The sequence below is a fragment of the Lissotriton vulgaris genome, unplaced genomic scaffold (assembly GCF_964263255.1).
Source record: "Lissotriton vulgaris unplaced genomic scaffold, aLisVul1.2 SCAFFOLD_904, whole genome shotgun sequence".
NCBI classification, from domain to species: Eukaryota; Metazoa; Chordata; class Amphibia; order Caudata; family Salamandridae; genus Lissotriton; species Lissotriton vulgaris.
Window position 1 is genome coordinate 644,853 of NW_028249865.1, and position 17,617 is coordinate 662,469.

A 17,617-nucleotide genomic window follows, 5' to 3' on the forward strand; every position below is an offset into this window, starting at 1 on the left:
TTTGAACTAATCACAATGTTATGTTACTGCAGGTGATAAAGCACTTTAGTACTTACCCTGTACTCTTCAAGCTGTTTGCTGCAGCGCGTGCTGTTTGCTACAACTGCATGCATGGCACGTGCAGCAGCCATCTTTGTGAGAGCGCGTGCCCATCTAACATTCCGGGTCTGATCCTAGACATAAAACATACTAACGGTGACAACTGCCCATGTATCTCTGATAGACCGAGGGTCTTATAGGAATATCTACAGTCTGTGGTACAACCGTTGGGTGATTGGGAGGGTGTGTGTCGATTCTTCACTAATGCTTAAATAATTCCTCTTGGAATTCTAAGAGTTTCTAAGACAAGTAGTAAGAATCCCTAAGTGAACAGTAAGAATAATTTATGCCATTGCCCTTAAAAGGGAAACTTGTGAATTTCTTCAGAGAGATCCAGTTGGAAATGTGTATCTTCTACTGAGAAAGGATATGTCTAACTATTGGTCATTTAGAGTAGCTGCTGTAGGGTTCTATAGGATAACAAGATACACTTTACATATTCCTTATTGAAGTTTCGCTTCCTCATTATCGCCCTACGCATGTCCCTAATATTAGACATCAGCACAGCGCAGTCGTACAATTCTTAGTCAGATCCTTCCATGGTTTCTTCAACGTGTCGTCATCGAGACACCTTCCTGTTTCTTGAATTTGTCGTCTGAGTTTACAGTGTGCATCTGTTGTGTAGCTGCTTTCACCTCATCGACAAACAACGAGTGTCTCTTCCCCACTGGACTGCAGATGGTGGAGTGAATATGGCACTCCATCTCTATCAAAAATTTGAGCCAGCGCCTTAAAGTGCGACTAGCGCACCCAGACACTACCAGCTGCTGCCTACTTTAGCCGGGTTCAGAGCTTAGTGGAAGAGTCCTCATTGAGCTATAGATGTTGGTCATCTAACTGTACATCCTGCAGACAGCTCCCGGCCACCCCTCAAGCAGCCACTCAACACTCACCGGAACTCCTGTCCAAAAGGCGACCCCCTTCCTATAGGATAAGCTTTCATGCACCAGGCAGAGGACGACTCCCAGGGAGATGGAAGCCAAGGCGACCACAATCCGAGCAGCCTGCAGAAATCAGAAGAAAAAGATCAGCCTCAAGAACAAAACCACTTACCAGTCTCAAGAAGTCCTGAATGAAATCACTCAGTAACTCAACTTCTCTGCCTAATGCTTAAACTTCCAATGTAAAGGTAAATGTAATGTAAATGTATAGGCATTTATATAGCGCACTACTTACCCGGAGGGTCCCAAGGCACTTCGACCACTGCGAAACCCTTCCTGGCTTCCCTGAGAGATGGTCCCTTAATGGGTATCTCCAGGGTGAGACCAGGCATCCCCGGCGGTCTGGTGGGGCCGTTAGTGAAGATGAGGCAAGCTAATGCCCAGAGTTGCCGAGTGTGATCGCTGATCAGAGTGGGCACCGAGGCGAGAGAATTATCGAGTCCGCTGGCCCTGGTCCAGAAACCTGCCGCGCCGGGAATCGAACCCTGGTCCCGGGCCGTCCTGTGCTCTCGGGTCTGCCGCCTCTAACCAGTGAGCCACACTACTTCACAAGATGATCAATGATCCTTCTGTGACCTCTTCACTAATCCACTTCATTGTAACGAGCTTTCCAACTGTATTTACATGACGGGACGGATTTAGATCTTGGTGGACGGGTCACACCGTCACAACGGGGACAAAGATCCCGTCCGCGGAAATATGAATCCCACAGGATGTAATAGGATTTATATTTACGCGGACAGTATATCCGTCACCGTTGATGAAGTAACCTGCTCACCACCATCTAAATTAGGTCCGAGTCATCAATTCTCCCTCTTTCTACTCCTCTTTCATGTTCCCTCTCCTTATCCATACTTACTCCAATCATAATATTACAGACTTTACCCTTTAGTCCATCTCCGCCATGTTTCCATCATCTGAAACCTTCTTCCATGACACGTTTGTTCATTCACTCACTCACATTGCTCCGCCACCCCCTCTCATGCTTGACCATGACCACTATTGTCTACGATTCAGTCGTTCTTGCCTCTCCTGATGTCATCAGTATTCGCTTTCGACCCACTTATGCCATGTCTTAGGTTCTGACACTTCTGTCTTTTCTCTCAGGAAGTTTCATTGCCTTTTCTATCCCATAGTCCTTCACTTTCCCTTAACTCTATCATTTCCAACCATGTCTGGTACCTATCACCACAAACAACCCATGGGTCTGCACACCTGGGTGTGTAAATATGAGAGCCCTGCGTTACTTTTGCACCACGTAAAGTGGTACTATCATGACCTAGGGCTATCAATCCGATTTATGAAGCCATGCAAAGCCTCCCTGCGCGCTTTGAGTGGCCTCATAAATCTTAAGTAAGACAACGCAGGGCAAATCGCTGCGTTGCCTTATTCTGCTCCCAGGAGGCGTTCCATGGGCATTGCGGTGGGTTTTCCCACACAACTTCCCATGGGTTTTGATGCTGCCCCAGATTTACAAAATCATGTACACACCAGGAATGTGAACTCCTTATGCGACTGAGGTGAGACTTAGGGCCCGATGTAGGTAATCCCAGATTACCGATTCTTAAATACCGAATCATACTGATTCGGTGTTTAAGAACTGGCAATCGGGATGTAGGTAATGTTACTGATTTAAATACCGAATCGGTATGATTCGGTAATTACCGAATCGGTATTTACCGATTCAGTAATTGCCATTCATTCCTATGGGCCTGGAGGCCCATAGGAATGCATGTCAATTACCGAATCGGTAAATACCAATTCAGTAATTGGGGGAAACATAGAAGGGTGGCAGGGTGTCACTTTGACACCCTGTTGCACCCCTCAATTGTGCATGGGTGCACATGTTGCAGACATACATGCCCTTAGGGCATGTATGTCTGCAACATGGCAGTTTTAAAAGCAAAAAAAAATGCTTTTTAAAGGGTTTTCATTATTTACCACCAACTTCTTGTTGGTGGTAAATACAGTGCTACCTACATGTCAAGATACAGATTCGGTAATTTTACCGAATCTGTATTTTACCGAATCGGTAAAATTACCTATTCGGTAAAATTACCGAATCTGTATTTTAACATGCCCCTACATTCCAAACTCCAAATACCGGTCGGTAACGGCCGAAATCGTCCGTTACCGACCGGTATTCGCCTTCCTACATCTGGCCCTTAATGAGGACAAATGTTTTTATTTCTCCTAATTATTTCTTCTTTCTATGTGGGCTGCATTCGGCAGCATGCATAGGAAGTGGAAAACACTTCTCAGGATTGTTTTTGTGCAGGAAGGTGCCCCTTCCTGCACACAAAGAAATCCAGTCTACAACGGAAGCACCCTTGCAACATGATGCATGGGGCCTACATTGGCGCTGGGCAGCAAATTGTGCACAAGCACAGGTGGAAAGGACAGGAATGGACCATATTTTACAAACATGTTTCATTCCTGTCCTTGCACATTGGCAAAGGGCAGCGACGCAAGAAGACGTGGAGCTGCCCTACGCCAATTCCTCATAAATGACGCCCCAAGTGTTCATGATATTCTCCCTGTCTGTATCGTCTACTGGTTCCGATGTCTCCCTTTCCATGGTTCTCCCCAAGATCCATAACACCGGTCATTGACTCTATGACCCACTGTTGAAGACCACGGCTTACCTCGATTCCATACTTGACTCTCGTAACTACGCTCACAGATGTGGTCCCACTGGTCCTCGTCTGGGCTCTCAGGCGATCTCCGACAGGCTTCAGACCCTTCCCCAGATACTTCAACGATTCCATGAAGCAGGACGGCGCTTGCGGCTGGGTAAAGTTGATGTTAATCACGGTGGGCTTGGAGCAGTCACTGGTCACCTCAACCCCGTTCACTTTTATATTAACGTTGGAAGCCATGGCGCTCTCCTGGATGGGGAAAGAGCATGAGATCAGACAAAGATTCATCACGGGTAGAAAGTAAACCCAAGACCGGTGGAGGTGAACGACCCAACCAATGGCCCCTCAGGCACCTCCGAGGATCGGCTCAACCTGAGCTAACGTCAGTTAAGACTAAAGTGGAACGACGACAGTAGGCAAACTAGGGGCCTGATTTAGATCTTGACGGACTGGTTACTCCATCACAACGGTGGCCGATATCCTGTCTGCCGAAATATACATCTCATTATATCCTACGGAATTTATATTTCAGCGGACAAGATCTCCGTCACTCTCTCTCTCTTTCTTCCTCTCTCTATGTCTCTCTCTCGGTCTTTTTCCCTATCTGTCTCTTTCTCTCTCTCTCTTCCTCTCTCTCTGTCTCTCTCTTTGTCTCTCTTTCTATGTGCCTCTCTCTCTGTCCCTCTCTTTCTCGCTCTCTCTCTGTCTCTCGCTCACTCTCTCTATATCTTCGTCCCTCCCTCTCTCTCCATGTCTCTCTCTCTCTCTCTTTCTCTCTCTCTCTCTCTTTCTCCGTCTCTTTCTTTCTTTCTCACTCTTTATGTCTCTCTCGCTGTCTCTTTGTTTCTCCCTCTCTCTCTTTTTCTCTCTCTCTATGTCCCTCTGTCTCTTACTCTCTCTCTCTACGTCTCTCACTCTGTCTCTCTCTCTCTCTCTCTCTGTCCCTCGCTCTCTTTCTCTCTTTCTCCCTCTCTCTATTTCTTTCTCTCTCTATGTCTCTCTAACTTTCTCTTTATCTCTCTCTCTTTCTCTATTTCTTTCTCTCTCTCTATGTCTCTCTCTCTCTCTGTCTCTTTCTCTCTCTCTCTTTCTCTGCTCCCTCTATTTCTTTCTCTCTATATGTCTCTCTCTCTGTCTCTTTCTCTCTCCCTTTCTCTCTCTCGCTGTCTCTCTCTCTTTCCCAATCTCTCTGCCTCACTCTCTCTCTCTTTCTCTCTCTCTCTTTCTCTTTCTCCCTCTCTCTATTTCTTTTTCTCTCTATGTCTCTCTCTCTCTGTTTCTCTCTCTCTATCTCTCTTTGTCTCTGTTTCTATGTGCCTCTTCCTCTCTCTCTCTCCCTCTCTCTCTCTATGTCCCTCTCTTTCTCGCTCTCTCTCTGTCTCTCTCTCTCTGTGTATCTTCCTCCCTCTCTCTCTCTATGTCTCTCTCTCGCTCTCTTTCTCCGTCTCTTATTTTCTTTCTCTCTCTTTATGTCTCTCTCGCTGTCTCTTTCTCCCTCTCTCTCTTTTTCTCTCTCTCTATGTCTCTCACTCTGTCTCTCTCTCCCGCGCTCTCTCTCTCTCCCTAGCTCTCTCTCTATCTCTTTCTCCCTCTCTCTCTCTTTATCTCTCTCTCTGTCTCTCTCTCTCTCCCCCTCTCTATGTCCCTCTATCTCTTGCTCTCTCTCTGTGTCTCCCTCTCACTCTCTCTCTCCCACTCTCTCTGTGTCTGTCTCTTTCTCTCTCTTTCTCTTTCTCCCTCTCTCTATTTCTTTCTCTCTCTATGTCTCTCTCTCTCACTGTCTCTCTCTCACTGTCTCTCTCTCTCTTCCCCCTCTCTCTGTCTCACTCTCTCTCTCTTTCTCCCTCTCTCTATTTATTTCTCTCTCCATGTCTCTCTCTCTGTCTCTTTCTATCTCTCTCTTTCTCTTTCTCCCTCTCTCTATTTCTTTCTCTCTCTATCTCCCTCTCTCTCGCTGTCTCTCTCTCTTCCCCCCCTCTCTTTCTCGCTCTCCCTTTCTCTTTCTCCTGCTCTCTATTTCTTTCTCTCTCTGTCTCTCTCTCTCTCTCTCTGTCTTGTACTCTCTCAGTCTCTCTCTCTATATATGTCTCTCTCTCTCTCTCTGTCTCTCTATCTATGTCCGTCTCTTTCTCTCTCTCTCTCTGTCTCTCTCTCTCTCTATGTCCGTCTCTTTCTCGCTCTTTCTCTGTCTCTCGCTCTCTCTATATATATCTTCCTCCCTCTCTCTCTCTCTCTCTCTCTCTCTTTCTTTCTCTCTCTCTCTCTTTCTCCGTCTCTTTCTTTCTCTCGCTGTCTCTTTGTCTCTCTCTGTCTCTTTCTCCCTCTCTCTCTTTTTCTCTCTCTCTATGTCCCTCTATCTCTTGCTCTCTCTCTACGTCTCTCACTCTGTCTCTCTCTCTCGCTCTCTCTGTGTCCTTTGCTCTCTCTCTCTCTTTCTCTTTCTCCCTCTCTCTATTTATTTCTCTCTCTATGCCCCTCTCTCTGTCTCTTTCTCTCTCTGTCTCTTTCTCTCTCTCTCACTGTCCCTCACTTTCCCCCCTCTCTCTGTCTCTCTCTCTTTCTTTCTCTCTCTCTCTTTCTCTTTCTCTTTCTCCCTCTCTCTATTTCTTTCTATCTCGCTATGTCTCTCTCTCTCTGTCTCTCTCGCTCTCTCTATGTCTCTCTCTCTCTTTCTCTTTCTCCCTCTCTCTATTTCTTTCTCTCTCTATGTCTCTCTCTATGTGTTTCTTTCTCTTTCTCCCTCTCTCTCTCTCGCTGTCTCTCTCTCTTTCCCCCTCTCTGTCTCATTCTCTCTCTCTTTCTCCCTCTCTCTATTTCTTTCTCTCTCTATGTCTCTCTCTCTCTCTCTGTCTTTTTCTCTCTCTGTCTCTTTCTTTCTCTCGCTCTATTTCTCTCTCTCTGTCTCTCTCTCTGCATGTCTCTCTCTTTGTCTCTCTTTCTATGTGCCTCTTTCTCTCTCTCTCTCTCTCTCTCTGTATCTTCCTCCCTCCCTCTCTCTCTATGTCTCTCTCTCTTTCTTTCTCCGTCTCTTTTTTTCTTTTTCTCTTTATGTCTCTCTCGCTGTCTCTTACTCCCTCTCTCTCTTTTTTCTCTATGTCCCTCTATCTCTTGCTCTCTCTCTATGTCTCTTACTCTGTCTCTCTCTCTCTGGCGCTCTCTCTGTCCCTCGCTCTCTCTCTGTATCTTTCTCCCTCTCTTCACAGAGCGATGAGTCAAGTGTACAGAGCAAATTCAAGGTCTATATTAGGAGTTAATCATGGAAGTGCAAGAGATGGCAGGAAGGTATCTGCACAGGAGGCATATCGTTTCAGCGAGATCATGGAACAATGCTTTGCCAATTACCATAAACCCCTGTTAGACATAATATTTAGTCGCAGACAGCAGAACAACATTTTACCATCAAGGGGTGAGCAGTGCAGTTAAGGCATATTTCAGAGAGGCCTCGCGTGGCACCTGACATGACCTCCTGTTAGGATTCCCACTGCCCCGTCCCTTGCCAACAACAAGCTGCAAAGGCTACACAGAATAAGAGCTTGATATGTCTGAATATGAAAGCTTGACAGTACACATAATTCACCCAAGGGCTTGTGGAAAGTGAGCAGACAGCAGCACGAAAATCCTACTGCTGATCCTGGCTGCATCTATTTTTACCTGCCTGCCAAGTAATGGTAACCTATACACATATGCCTTTATTGCTTTTATTGTATTGCCTCTATTTTCATTGTTGTGTCTGTGACTGTTATGGTCTGTCTTTCCCCGCTGCCTGTACGTGGTCCGTGCCCCTTTTTCTTCCCTCTGTTCTCCTTGCTGCCCCCGTGCCTCTCTGCCCATTCTGCCTTCTGATCTTAGCTTCCCCTATATTTCTGTATTCTGTATTTTGCCTCTGTGCCACTCGTTTTTTGTGCCCGTCTGCCCTCAGAGCCACTTGTTTTTCCCTCGTTTTTGTGCCCCTTTTGCCTTCTGTTCCACTTGTTTTTTGTGCCTTTCTGCCCTCTGTTCCACTCGTTTTTCCCTTGTTTTTTGTGCCCCTTTTGCCTTCTGTTCCACTCGTTTTTGTACCCTTCTGCTTTCTGTTCACTAATTTTTCCCTTGCTTTTTGTGCCTTTCTGCCCTCTTTTCCACTTGTTTTTTGTGCCTTTCTGCCCTCAGTTCCACTCGTTTTTTTGTGCCTTTCTGCCCTCTGTTCCACTCGTTTTTCCCTCGTTTTTCTGTGCCTTTCTGCCCTCTGTTCCACTCGTTTTTGCCTAATTTTTTGTGCTTTTCTGCCCTCGGTGCCACTCGTTTTTCCCTAGTTTTTTGTGCCTTTCTGCCCTCTGTTCCACTCGTTTTTCCCTCGGTTTTTCGTGCCCTTCTGCCCTCTGTTCCACTCATTTCCTGTGCTTTTCTGTTCGACTCATTTTTCCCTCGTCTTTTGTGCCTTTCTGCCCTCTGTTCCACTTGTTTTTCCCTCGTTTTTTGTGTCCTTCTGCCCTCTGTTCCACTTGTTTTTTGTGCCTTTCTGCCCATTGTTCCACTCGTTTTTTGTGCCTTTCTGCCCTCTGCTCCACTTGTTTTTCCCTTGTTTTTTGTGCCATTCTGCCCTCTGTTCCACTCGTTTTTTGTGCCTTTCTGCCCTCTGTACCATTCGTTTTTCACTCGTTTTTTGTGCTTTTCTGCCCTGCATTCCACTCATTTTTCACTCGTTTTTTGTACCTTTCTGCCCTCTCTGCCACTCGTTTTCCCCTCATTTTTTGTGCCATTCTGCCCTCTGTTCCACTCATTTTTCCCTCGTTTTTTGTGCCCTTCTGCCCTCTGTTCCACTCGTTTATTTTGCCCTTCTGCCCTCTGTGCCCCTTGTTTTTTCCTTGTTTTTGTGCCCCTTTTGCCTTCCGTTCCACTTGTTTCCCCCGCCGCTGTGCCCCATGTGGCCCCGTCCCCCTGACTGCCCACTGCCCATCCGCTTCCCCCGCCTCCTGATTGTATTGTTGTGGTCTCGCCGCCCAGGTGCCAACATTCACAGCTCTTGTGTGCTGTGAGGACGCATGAGTGTTTCATTTTTCACTACGACGACAGGCACTCGAGTCCTGAGGACCCCTTGGAATGTCTCACGGACCCCTGGGGGTCCGCTAACCACAGTTTGGGAAACGTTGATCTACACACTTCCTTCAAGTCTCCTCAGTCAATGCCCTCACCCTTGGTGCATCCACCCTACAAGTTCATCTATACACATTTTTCAAGTCTCCTTGGTCAATGCCCTCATCCTTGATGCATCCATCCTATACGTTCATCTTTACACATCCCTCACGTCTCCTAGGTCAATGCCTCATCCTTGACTCATCCACACTACACGTTCATCTTTACACATCCCTCAAGTCTCCTTGGTCAATGCCCTCATCCTTGACTCATCCATCCTATACGTTCATCTTTACACATCCCTCATGTCTCCTCGGTCAATGCACTCATCCTTGACTCATCCATCCTATACGTTCATCTTTACACATCCTCAAGTCTCCTTGGTCAATGCCCTCATCCTTGACTCATCCATCCTATACGTTCATCTTTACACATCCCTCAAGTCTCCTTGGTCAATGCCCTCATCCTTGGTGCATCCACCCTACAAGTTCATCTATACACTCCCTCCTGTCTCCTCGATCAATGCCCTCATCCTTGTCGCATCCACCCTACAAGTTCATCTATACACATCCCTCGTGTCTCCTCAGTCAATGCCCTCATCCTTGGTGCTTCCCCCCTAAACGCAATACCCTCTTCCTTGGTGCATCCTCCCTACAAGTTCATCTATACACATCCCTCGTGTCTCCTCAGTCAATGCCCTCATCCTTGGTGCTTCCCCCCAAAACGCAATACCCTCATCCTTGGCGCATCCACCCTGCACGTTCATCTATACACATCCCTCATGTCTTCTCAGTCAATGCCCTCATTCTTGCTGCATCCACCCAAGCGTTCATATATACACATCCCTCATATCTCCTCGGTCAATGCCTTTATACTTTGTGCATCCACCCTACGGTTTCATCTAAATTCCTTCCTCATGTCTCATGCACCAATGCCTTCATCCTTGCTGCATCCACCCTACACCTTCATCGACGGACCAACATGGACACCTCGAGCGGGATATTCCTGAGACGTGGGCCATTCCAGCTGTGAAAACTCATGTGAAAGGGCGCCTAGGTAGGGGCACCTTCTGTTGTCAAGAAGACTTGGTCATCACCAGACCATCCCTCCCTCGGACAGTCAGTCCCTCAATCAATCAATCAATCAATCATCGTATTTATATAGCGCACTACTTACCCAGAGGGTCTCAAGGCGCGGGGGGGTGGGGGATCTGCTACTGCTCGAACAACCAGGTCTTGAGTTGCTTCCTGAAGGCGAGGTGGTCCTGGGTCAGGCGGAGGTGGGAGGGGAGGGAGTTCCATGTCTTGGCGGCGAGGTAGGAGAAGGACCGTCCCCCTGTGGTGGCTCTACGGATGCGGGGGACGGCGGCGAGGGCGTGGCTGGTCGAAGGAAGCTGGCGTTTGGGAGCGTAGAAGTTGAGGCGGCTGTTTAGGTATCCTGGGCCTTGGCTGTGTAGGGCTTTGTGTGCGTGGGTGAGGAGACGGAAGGTGATTCTCTTGTTGATCGGGAGCCAATGCAGATCTCTCAGGTGTCCGGAGATGTGGCTGCGACGGGGGATGTCCAGGATGTGTCGTGCTGAGGCGTTCTGGATCCGCTGGAGTCTCTTCTGGAGTTTGGCGGTGGTTCCGGCGTAGAGGGTGTTGCCGTAGTCCAGACGGCTGGTGACGAGGGCCTGGGTGACCGTCTTCCTGGTCTCGGTGGGGATCCACCGGAAGATCTTACGTAGCATGCGCAGGATGTTGAAGCACGACGAGGAGACGGCGTTGACTTGTCTGGTCATGGAGAGGGAGGAGTCCAGGATGAAGCCCAGGTTGCGTGCGTGGTCTGTTGGTTTGGGTGCGCTGCCTAGGGCGGGGGGCCACCAGGAGTCGTCCCAAGCGGCGGGTGAGGATCCCAGGATGAGGACTTCCGTCTTATCTGAGTTCAGTTTCAGGCGGCTGTTCTTTATCCATTCGGCTACCTCTTTCATCCCCTCGTGAAGGTTGGCTCTGGCGGTGGCGGGGTCGTTGGTAAGGGAGAGGATCAGCTGGGTGTCGTCGGCGTAGGAGATGATGTTGAGGTTGTGCTGGCGTGCGATGTCTGCGAGGGGGCTCATGTAGATGTTGAAGAGGGTTGGACTGAGCGAGGAGCCTTGAGGGACGCCGCAGATGACTTCGGTGGCTTCAGATCTGAACGGGGGGAGGCGGACTCTCTGTGTTCTTCCGGCGAGGAAGGAGATGATCCACTCCAGTGCCTTCTCCTGGACTCCGACGTTGCTGAGGCGTTGTACTAGGGTACGATGGCAGACAGTGTCGAAGGCCGTGGAGAGGTCGAGGAGGATGAGGGCCGCTGTTTCTCCGTTGTCGAGCAGCGCTCGGATGTCATCGGTGACTGCGATCAGGGCGGTCTCGGTGCTGTGGTTGGCCCGGAAGCCAGACTGCGAGGGGTCGAGGGATCCGTTCGTCTCGAGGAAGGCGGCCAGCTGCTTGTTGACGGTCTTCTCGATGACTTTTGCAGGAAACGGGAGCAGCGAGATGGGGCGGTAGTTCTTGAGGTCGGTGGGGTCAGCCGATGGCTTCTTGAGTAGCGCGCTGAGTTCGGCGTGCTTCCAGTTCTCCAGGAAGGTAGCGGTGTCGAAGGAGGTGTTGATGATGTCCCGCAGGTGGGGTGCGATGATAGCGTCGGCCTTGTTGAAGACGTGGTGAGGGCAGGGGTCGGTCGGAGATCTGGAGTGGATGGAGTTCATCGTGCGGACGGTGTCTTCGGTGCTGATCGGAGTCCAGGCGCGGAGGGTGGTGGTGGGGGGCGGTGGTTCGGTCGTGGTGTTCGTCGGTTGAGTGCTGAAGCTGTTGTGTATGTCCGCGATCTTGTTGTGGAAGTAGGAGGCGAGGGAGTTGCAGAGGTCTTGCGAAGGGGTGATGTTGTTGTTTCCGGCGTTGGGGTTGGAGAGCTCTTTGACGATGTTGAAGAGTTCTTTGCTGTTGTGTGCATTGTTGTCCAGTCGTTCCTTGAATGCAGTTTTCTTGGTGGCGCGGATGAGTTGGTGGTGTTTCCGGGTGGCGAGCTTGAGGGCAGTCATGTTGTCCAGTGTTGGGTCTCTGCGCCAGGTTCTCTCGAGGGCTCGGCAGTTCTTCTTGGAGCTCTTGAGTTCGTCGGTGAACCATGGGGCTTTCTTGCTACCGGGTCTGCTGGGCGGGGTCCTCAGGGGGGCGAGCTCGTCTGCGCAGTCGCTGATCCACTTCGTGAGGTTGGTGGCCGCTTGGCTAGGGTTCGTTGTGCTGGTGGGAGGGTTCATGCTCAGGGAGTACGCGAGCTGGTCGGCTGTGATCTTGTTCCAGTTCCTGCGCGCAGCCTGTTGCTGGTGGTGGTGGATCGTGGTCCTTCCGAAGCTGAAGTGGACGCAGCTGTGGTCCGTCCAGTGGAGTCCGGTGGCGTGGCTGAAGGCTATGTCCTTGCTGGATGAGAACACGGGGTCGAGTGTGTTTCCGGCGTAGTGGGTGGGGGTGGTCACCAGTTGCTTGAGTCCCAGGTTGGTGAGGTTGTCCAGCAGGGTGGTGGTGTTGCGGTCGTTGTTGTTCTCCAGGTGGAAGTTGAGGTCCCCTAGGAGGATGTAGTCAGCGGAGCAGAGGGCGTGTGGGCTGATGAAGTCGGCGATGTCTTCGCTGAATTGTGTGCGTTGTCCAGGGGGTCTGTAGATGAGGGTGCCTCTGAGGGTGGTCTTGGGGTTGATGTGGACTTGGAAGTGCAGGTGCTCGGTGGTTGTGAGGGTGTCATCGGTGTTGGTCGTGATGCGGATGGTGTTCCTGTGGACGATGGCGATGCCCCCTCCGGTGTGGTTGATGCGGTCCCTTCGGATGATCTTGTAGCCGTCTGGGATGCCGATGGCAATGTCAGGTGCGGAGGATGCGTTCATCCAGGTTTCCGTGAAGAAGGCGACGTCTGGGGCTGTGGTGTCGAGCAGGTTCCAGATCTCGATGGCGTGCCTGTGGATGGAGCGGGTGTTGAGCAGGATGCATTTCAGGTGGCTGCTGCTGTTGCTCGTCGAGGTCTTGGGCACTGCTGGAGTCGTGCAGGTCCGAATGCAGGTGAACTTGTGCCTCTGTGGCCTTGAAGGGTTCTGTGCGCTCAGAAGCCTCTGGAATTAATGTACTCTGGTAACCAGGTTGTGTGCAGACCTTCTCTCTGCGAGCTTTGTATGTACGTGCCCTAGCAGCTTTACATGCTTCTGGGCACGAGCAAGCGTGTGCATAGCGCCATGGCAACGAGAGCCCCTGGGAGACTCACTCACAGCATCAACCACTCTCCATTGAGGTCACCCTTCACGTACACACTGCCAATCATATACGCAAGCTTCTGAGACAACAACCTGAACGAGACAAAGCGCTGTGAGATCACACTAGTGATGTAGTGATGGAAGACCACTATACAAACGCCATTAACAACAGCAACGAGAGTGTGTTCGGTGCCAGGGTCTGTCACTACACCGAGCAGGCAGCCAGCACACGCCATCATTGGCGGCTTGACCGCTCTGCCAGTCCTGTCCACCACTCCAATCACGCCCCCAGTGGTAGCGTAACACACCTAGCCCTAAAGGAACTAGCCCCATGTCCAACTTAGACAAAATGCCTTATATCACACCAATATACGCCAACAGCCTCAAACTGAACTACTTCCCCCCAACCTCCCACCCAATGCGGAAAAAAACATAAACATAAACTGATCAGACAATTCCCAGAATCACTATTTGCTGACATATATCACTGCTCCTCCAAAGGCCAAGTAAAAATGGATCTAATTTTCCACATGGAAAGACCCGAAAAGTGGAATTCCATCCTCAGATCTCAACTCCCCATTACCAAAAGTACCAATACTCCCCATAGCTGCAATCTGTCATTCTCTATCCCTAACCGCATGATGCGGAGCGGGAACACCTCTGTGACCATCTACTCCAACGGCACAGTCCTGATCCAAGCTAACAACGACAACCTTGAGACATTTGACTCCCTCTTCCCCTCACTACGGACTGCCCCCTCTCACACACATCTCCCCCGCCCAACTCACCCCGTCTACCCGGACAGCCTGCACCCCCACTCCTGCGCCCTCTATCAAAAACTCCTGCTCTCCACCATGAGACACCACCCACACCTCTGTCACCAAGAACATGGCTCGCCCTCCCCCATCTGACCATCCACTCAAACAGCCCGCACTCATAACCTCCTCAAAATGACACAGATCGACCACAATACACAGTCTAAGACTCCCAACTACCTTCCTATTCCCACACGCAAAAGAACGCAGATGCCACAACATGACACCATCACCTCACGACCCATCTCAAAGCCCTCACAGACAACACAATAACTACTAGACGGCAACACAACATCATCACGCCATCTCCCCGTGGGAGGACACCACCCAGAACCCACCTACCCCCACCCCAGAAGAGACAGGGCAGCGTCTCTCCCTGCTTGAAAGGCAGTTAGCTACTATAATACAGGGCTTTAACAAAATCCTAATCAACCTCGTTACGCTCCATAAGCCCTCCAAAAATCCCCATTGTACTCCCACCGTCTCCAACCCCACACACCAAAGGCTCCCCAAGGTTACTCAACCCAGTTGGATCTCATCCCCCCTCTCGAGTCAGACACTGAGACCCAAAAGAACCAAGGAGGCTATGTCCTCAAATGAAGCGTCAGAGCTGGCCTCCTCGTACGACACCCTCTCTACTGCTAACCCTCAATCCATGATTCAGGTGATCACCGGATTCAGAAGATAACACTCCACTCTGAAACCCCTTAGATCCACAGCCTCCCTAACCAACATCTCCATGGCCACCCTAAGTAAGAAACCAAAAAAAGAGGCACCCCCTACCAGCTGCATGCTCATAAACTGCAGATCAGCCACCAAACATGCCTCAGAGCTAGCAGAATCCATCCTCAACCATGGCATAGACATAGCCTTCATCACCGAGACGTGGCTAAACGACAGCTCGCCTCCAATCATGGATACTCTCGTACCCCCAGGCTTTGCAATCATCAACAAAGACCGAAAAGACCAACGAGGCGGGGGAATATCAATTATTCACAACAACAACATGTCAGTGACCGAAATTGACAACTTCAACTATAACACCTTTGAATGCCTTACCGTCAACATTAACACATGCGACAACAAGGCACTACACTGCCATCTCCTATACCACCCCCCAGGCAACACAACCACATTCACTGAACACCTGTCGGACCTGGTTGCTGACTGCTCACTCCAAGACGCCAACAACCAAATTCTGGGCGTCCTCGACTTACACTGGAACAACAAAAACAACTCCCTAATCCAAAACCTTAACAAAGGAGCAATCCTGGATGCCATCATGGCCCAACGAGTTAAAATCACAATAGACCACATCCTACCGGTTTACTGGTCCGACCACCGCTTAATCCTATTCTACATCACGCAATCGATCACATACCAACATCTCATCCAAGACCCCCCCAAATGGACGAGAAATCTAACACAGATCAACATGGTCAACCTAGAAGAAAAGATAAGCATGCTCCTGCCCATCTCCAGAGATGGTCTCTCCACAACGCAACTCACCTCTCACTACAACACAATTATGACGTCCATCCTAGACCATCTAGACCCCCTGTAACTAAAAAAAAAAACAGGTTCATTCATTCCATATCCTTACTCAACATGGACATTAATGCTGAAAGGAGACAACTTAGAGGTACAGAATGACTATGGAGGAACAACCCCTCTACAAGCCTTTGCGAGCAACTCAAAGCAGCCCGAAGGAAATACAAAAAACACATCAACAACCAAAAAAACACCTTTTTCTGCACCGCTCTGGACAACGCGAATAACAGGCCCAAAGAACTCTTTAACATCATCGGGCAACAAACTTCCATGACCTCTGCAACCCCAATCCACGCCTCCAAAGACCTGTGTGACGACTACGCCAACTTCTTCAATGACAAAATTACCAAGATCAAGCTATCACTAGACATCAACCTCAATCCCTCCTACAAAAACACAACCCCGATAATCAAAACCAGCACAAGCAAGCTCCCCACGAAAGCCTGGAAATCCTTCAACCCCATACCTGAAGCTGAGATTCTTAAACTGATCTCCTCCCCCAAGCCACATTTCACGTTCTCGAACCTGTACCCACCCAATTGACCAAAAAGCTGAAACTCCCTTGTCCCACTCTGGTGCGAAATCATAAATAGCTCCTTGAAAACTGGCATCATGCCAGACTGCCTCAAAGTCAGCCAAGTCACAACACTTTTGAAAAAGCCAGGCCTAGACACCAACGATCTGAACAACTTCGGACCTGTTTCCAATCTCCCCTTCCTATCCAAAATCGTTGAAAAGTGTGTTCTCCTATAACATGGACAACACCAACCTGCTAGATCCCCACCAATCGGGCTTCAGAAAAGGCTGTAGCACCGAAACCGCGACCCTTAACATCCAGGATGACATTCACAGGTCTCTAGATACTGACCAATGCTGCCTACGCATCCTCCTGGACCTATCGGCAGCCTTTGACATGGTTGATCAGAATCGACTCATCAAGGCTCTCCAAGACAGAGGAGGTGCGGATGAGGTGGTCCTACAATGGTTCTCCTCCTTTTTACACAACAGCTCCCAAAGGATAAAAATAAAAACCTTTACGTCCGACCGACACCCCGTCAACAGAGGTGTCCCCCAAGGCCCCGTGCTGTCCGCTCAACTGTTCAACATATACATGGATTCCCTCAGCACCTTTCTCAAAAACGCCAACATCCCCTTCCACCTATATGCAGATGACACCCAGATCTACCTGGAAACCTCCTCCATGGATGACATTCAGAGACTCAACAGCACTCTTAAAGAAGGCCAGCACTGGCTATCAACAAACCACCTTAAACTCAATCAAGACAAAACTGAAGACCTCCTCATCTCCAACAAAGAAGAAAACCCTGAAATCGTAGAACGGCTTAAAGCAATCGATGCCCTCAACGGCAATCTCACCCTGGCTAACGCTGTAAAATCACTAGGAATCACCCTAGACCCAAACTGAACATGACCAAACACATTAAGATCCCCGGGAAGAGTGCCTTGCTCAATCTGAAGCTTCTCAACAAAATTAAACCCTTCATCTCGCCCAGGGACCTCAAACAAGCCACCATATCTCTGGTGCTATCTAGACTCGACTATGGGAACGCAATCCTCACTGGTACAGCTCGATCTCACCTAGCCCCACTCAAAACAACTCTCAATGCTGCTGCCAGTATGGTCACCGGAGTTAAGAAATATGGCCACTTATCTCCCACACTCAGAGAACTAAAATGGCTTCCAGTCGAAATGCGTGCCAGCTTTTGAAGTGCCTGCCTCATGCACAAAGTCTTGCACACAGGAAAACCGGAATACCTAGCCTCCAAACTCATGAAAGCCAGTCAAACAAGAAACCTCAGGAACTCCAACCCCCTGCTACTCATCCCTATGAAAACACGCAGACAAACAATGGCTGCACGATCCTCAGCTGCAATCGCGCCCAAAATCTGGAACTCCATCCCAGCAGATATCAGGACTATCCCTTCCTTTGTAAAATTCAAAAGACTCCTAAAAGACCTCTACCTCAACCGTGCCTTCCCAAACCGAGATCCGCCCCGAAACGCACAAGTCTACACTCTGCAGCCCCCTGATAACCTATCTCTTCCCCGCTCCCCGACCCCTTCCTCGTTCCCTCCTCCCTGAATGAGGTTTAGCTCATGACATTGTGCACTCATCGAGGCTATCTCATGACTTCCCTACCTCAATGTTTCACAGCACGCTGGGTCTTCCGAACAGATATGTATACCT

At 49.6% G+C, this 17,617-nt stretch overlaps 1 protein-coding gene across 1 annotated transcript in view; it reads right to left on the minus strand.

The window, feature by feature from the left end:
- LOC147663467 (transmembrane protein 176A-like) overlaps nt 1-17,617 on the minus strand; it is a 64,222-nt gene that overhangs the window by 35,281 nt on the left and 11,324 nt on the right. The window contains exons 2-3 of the mRNA XM_086950427.1: nt 3,686-3,928; nt 993-1,103 (exon numbers count right to left, since the gene is read on the minus strand). Of these exons, the coding sequence (XP_086806553.1) occupies nt 993-1,103; nt 3,686-3,928 (354 nt within the window). The remainder of the gene's footprint in view (nt 1-992; nt 1,104-3,685; nt 3,929-17,617) is intronic.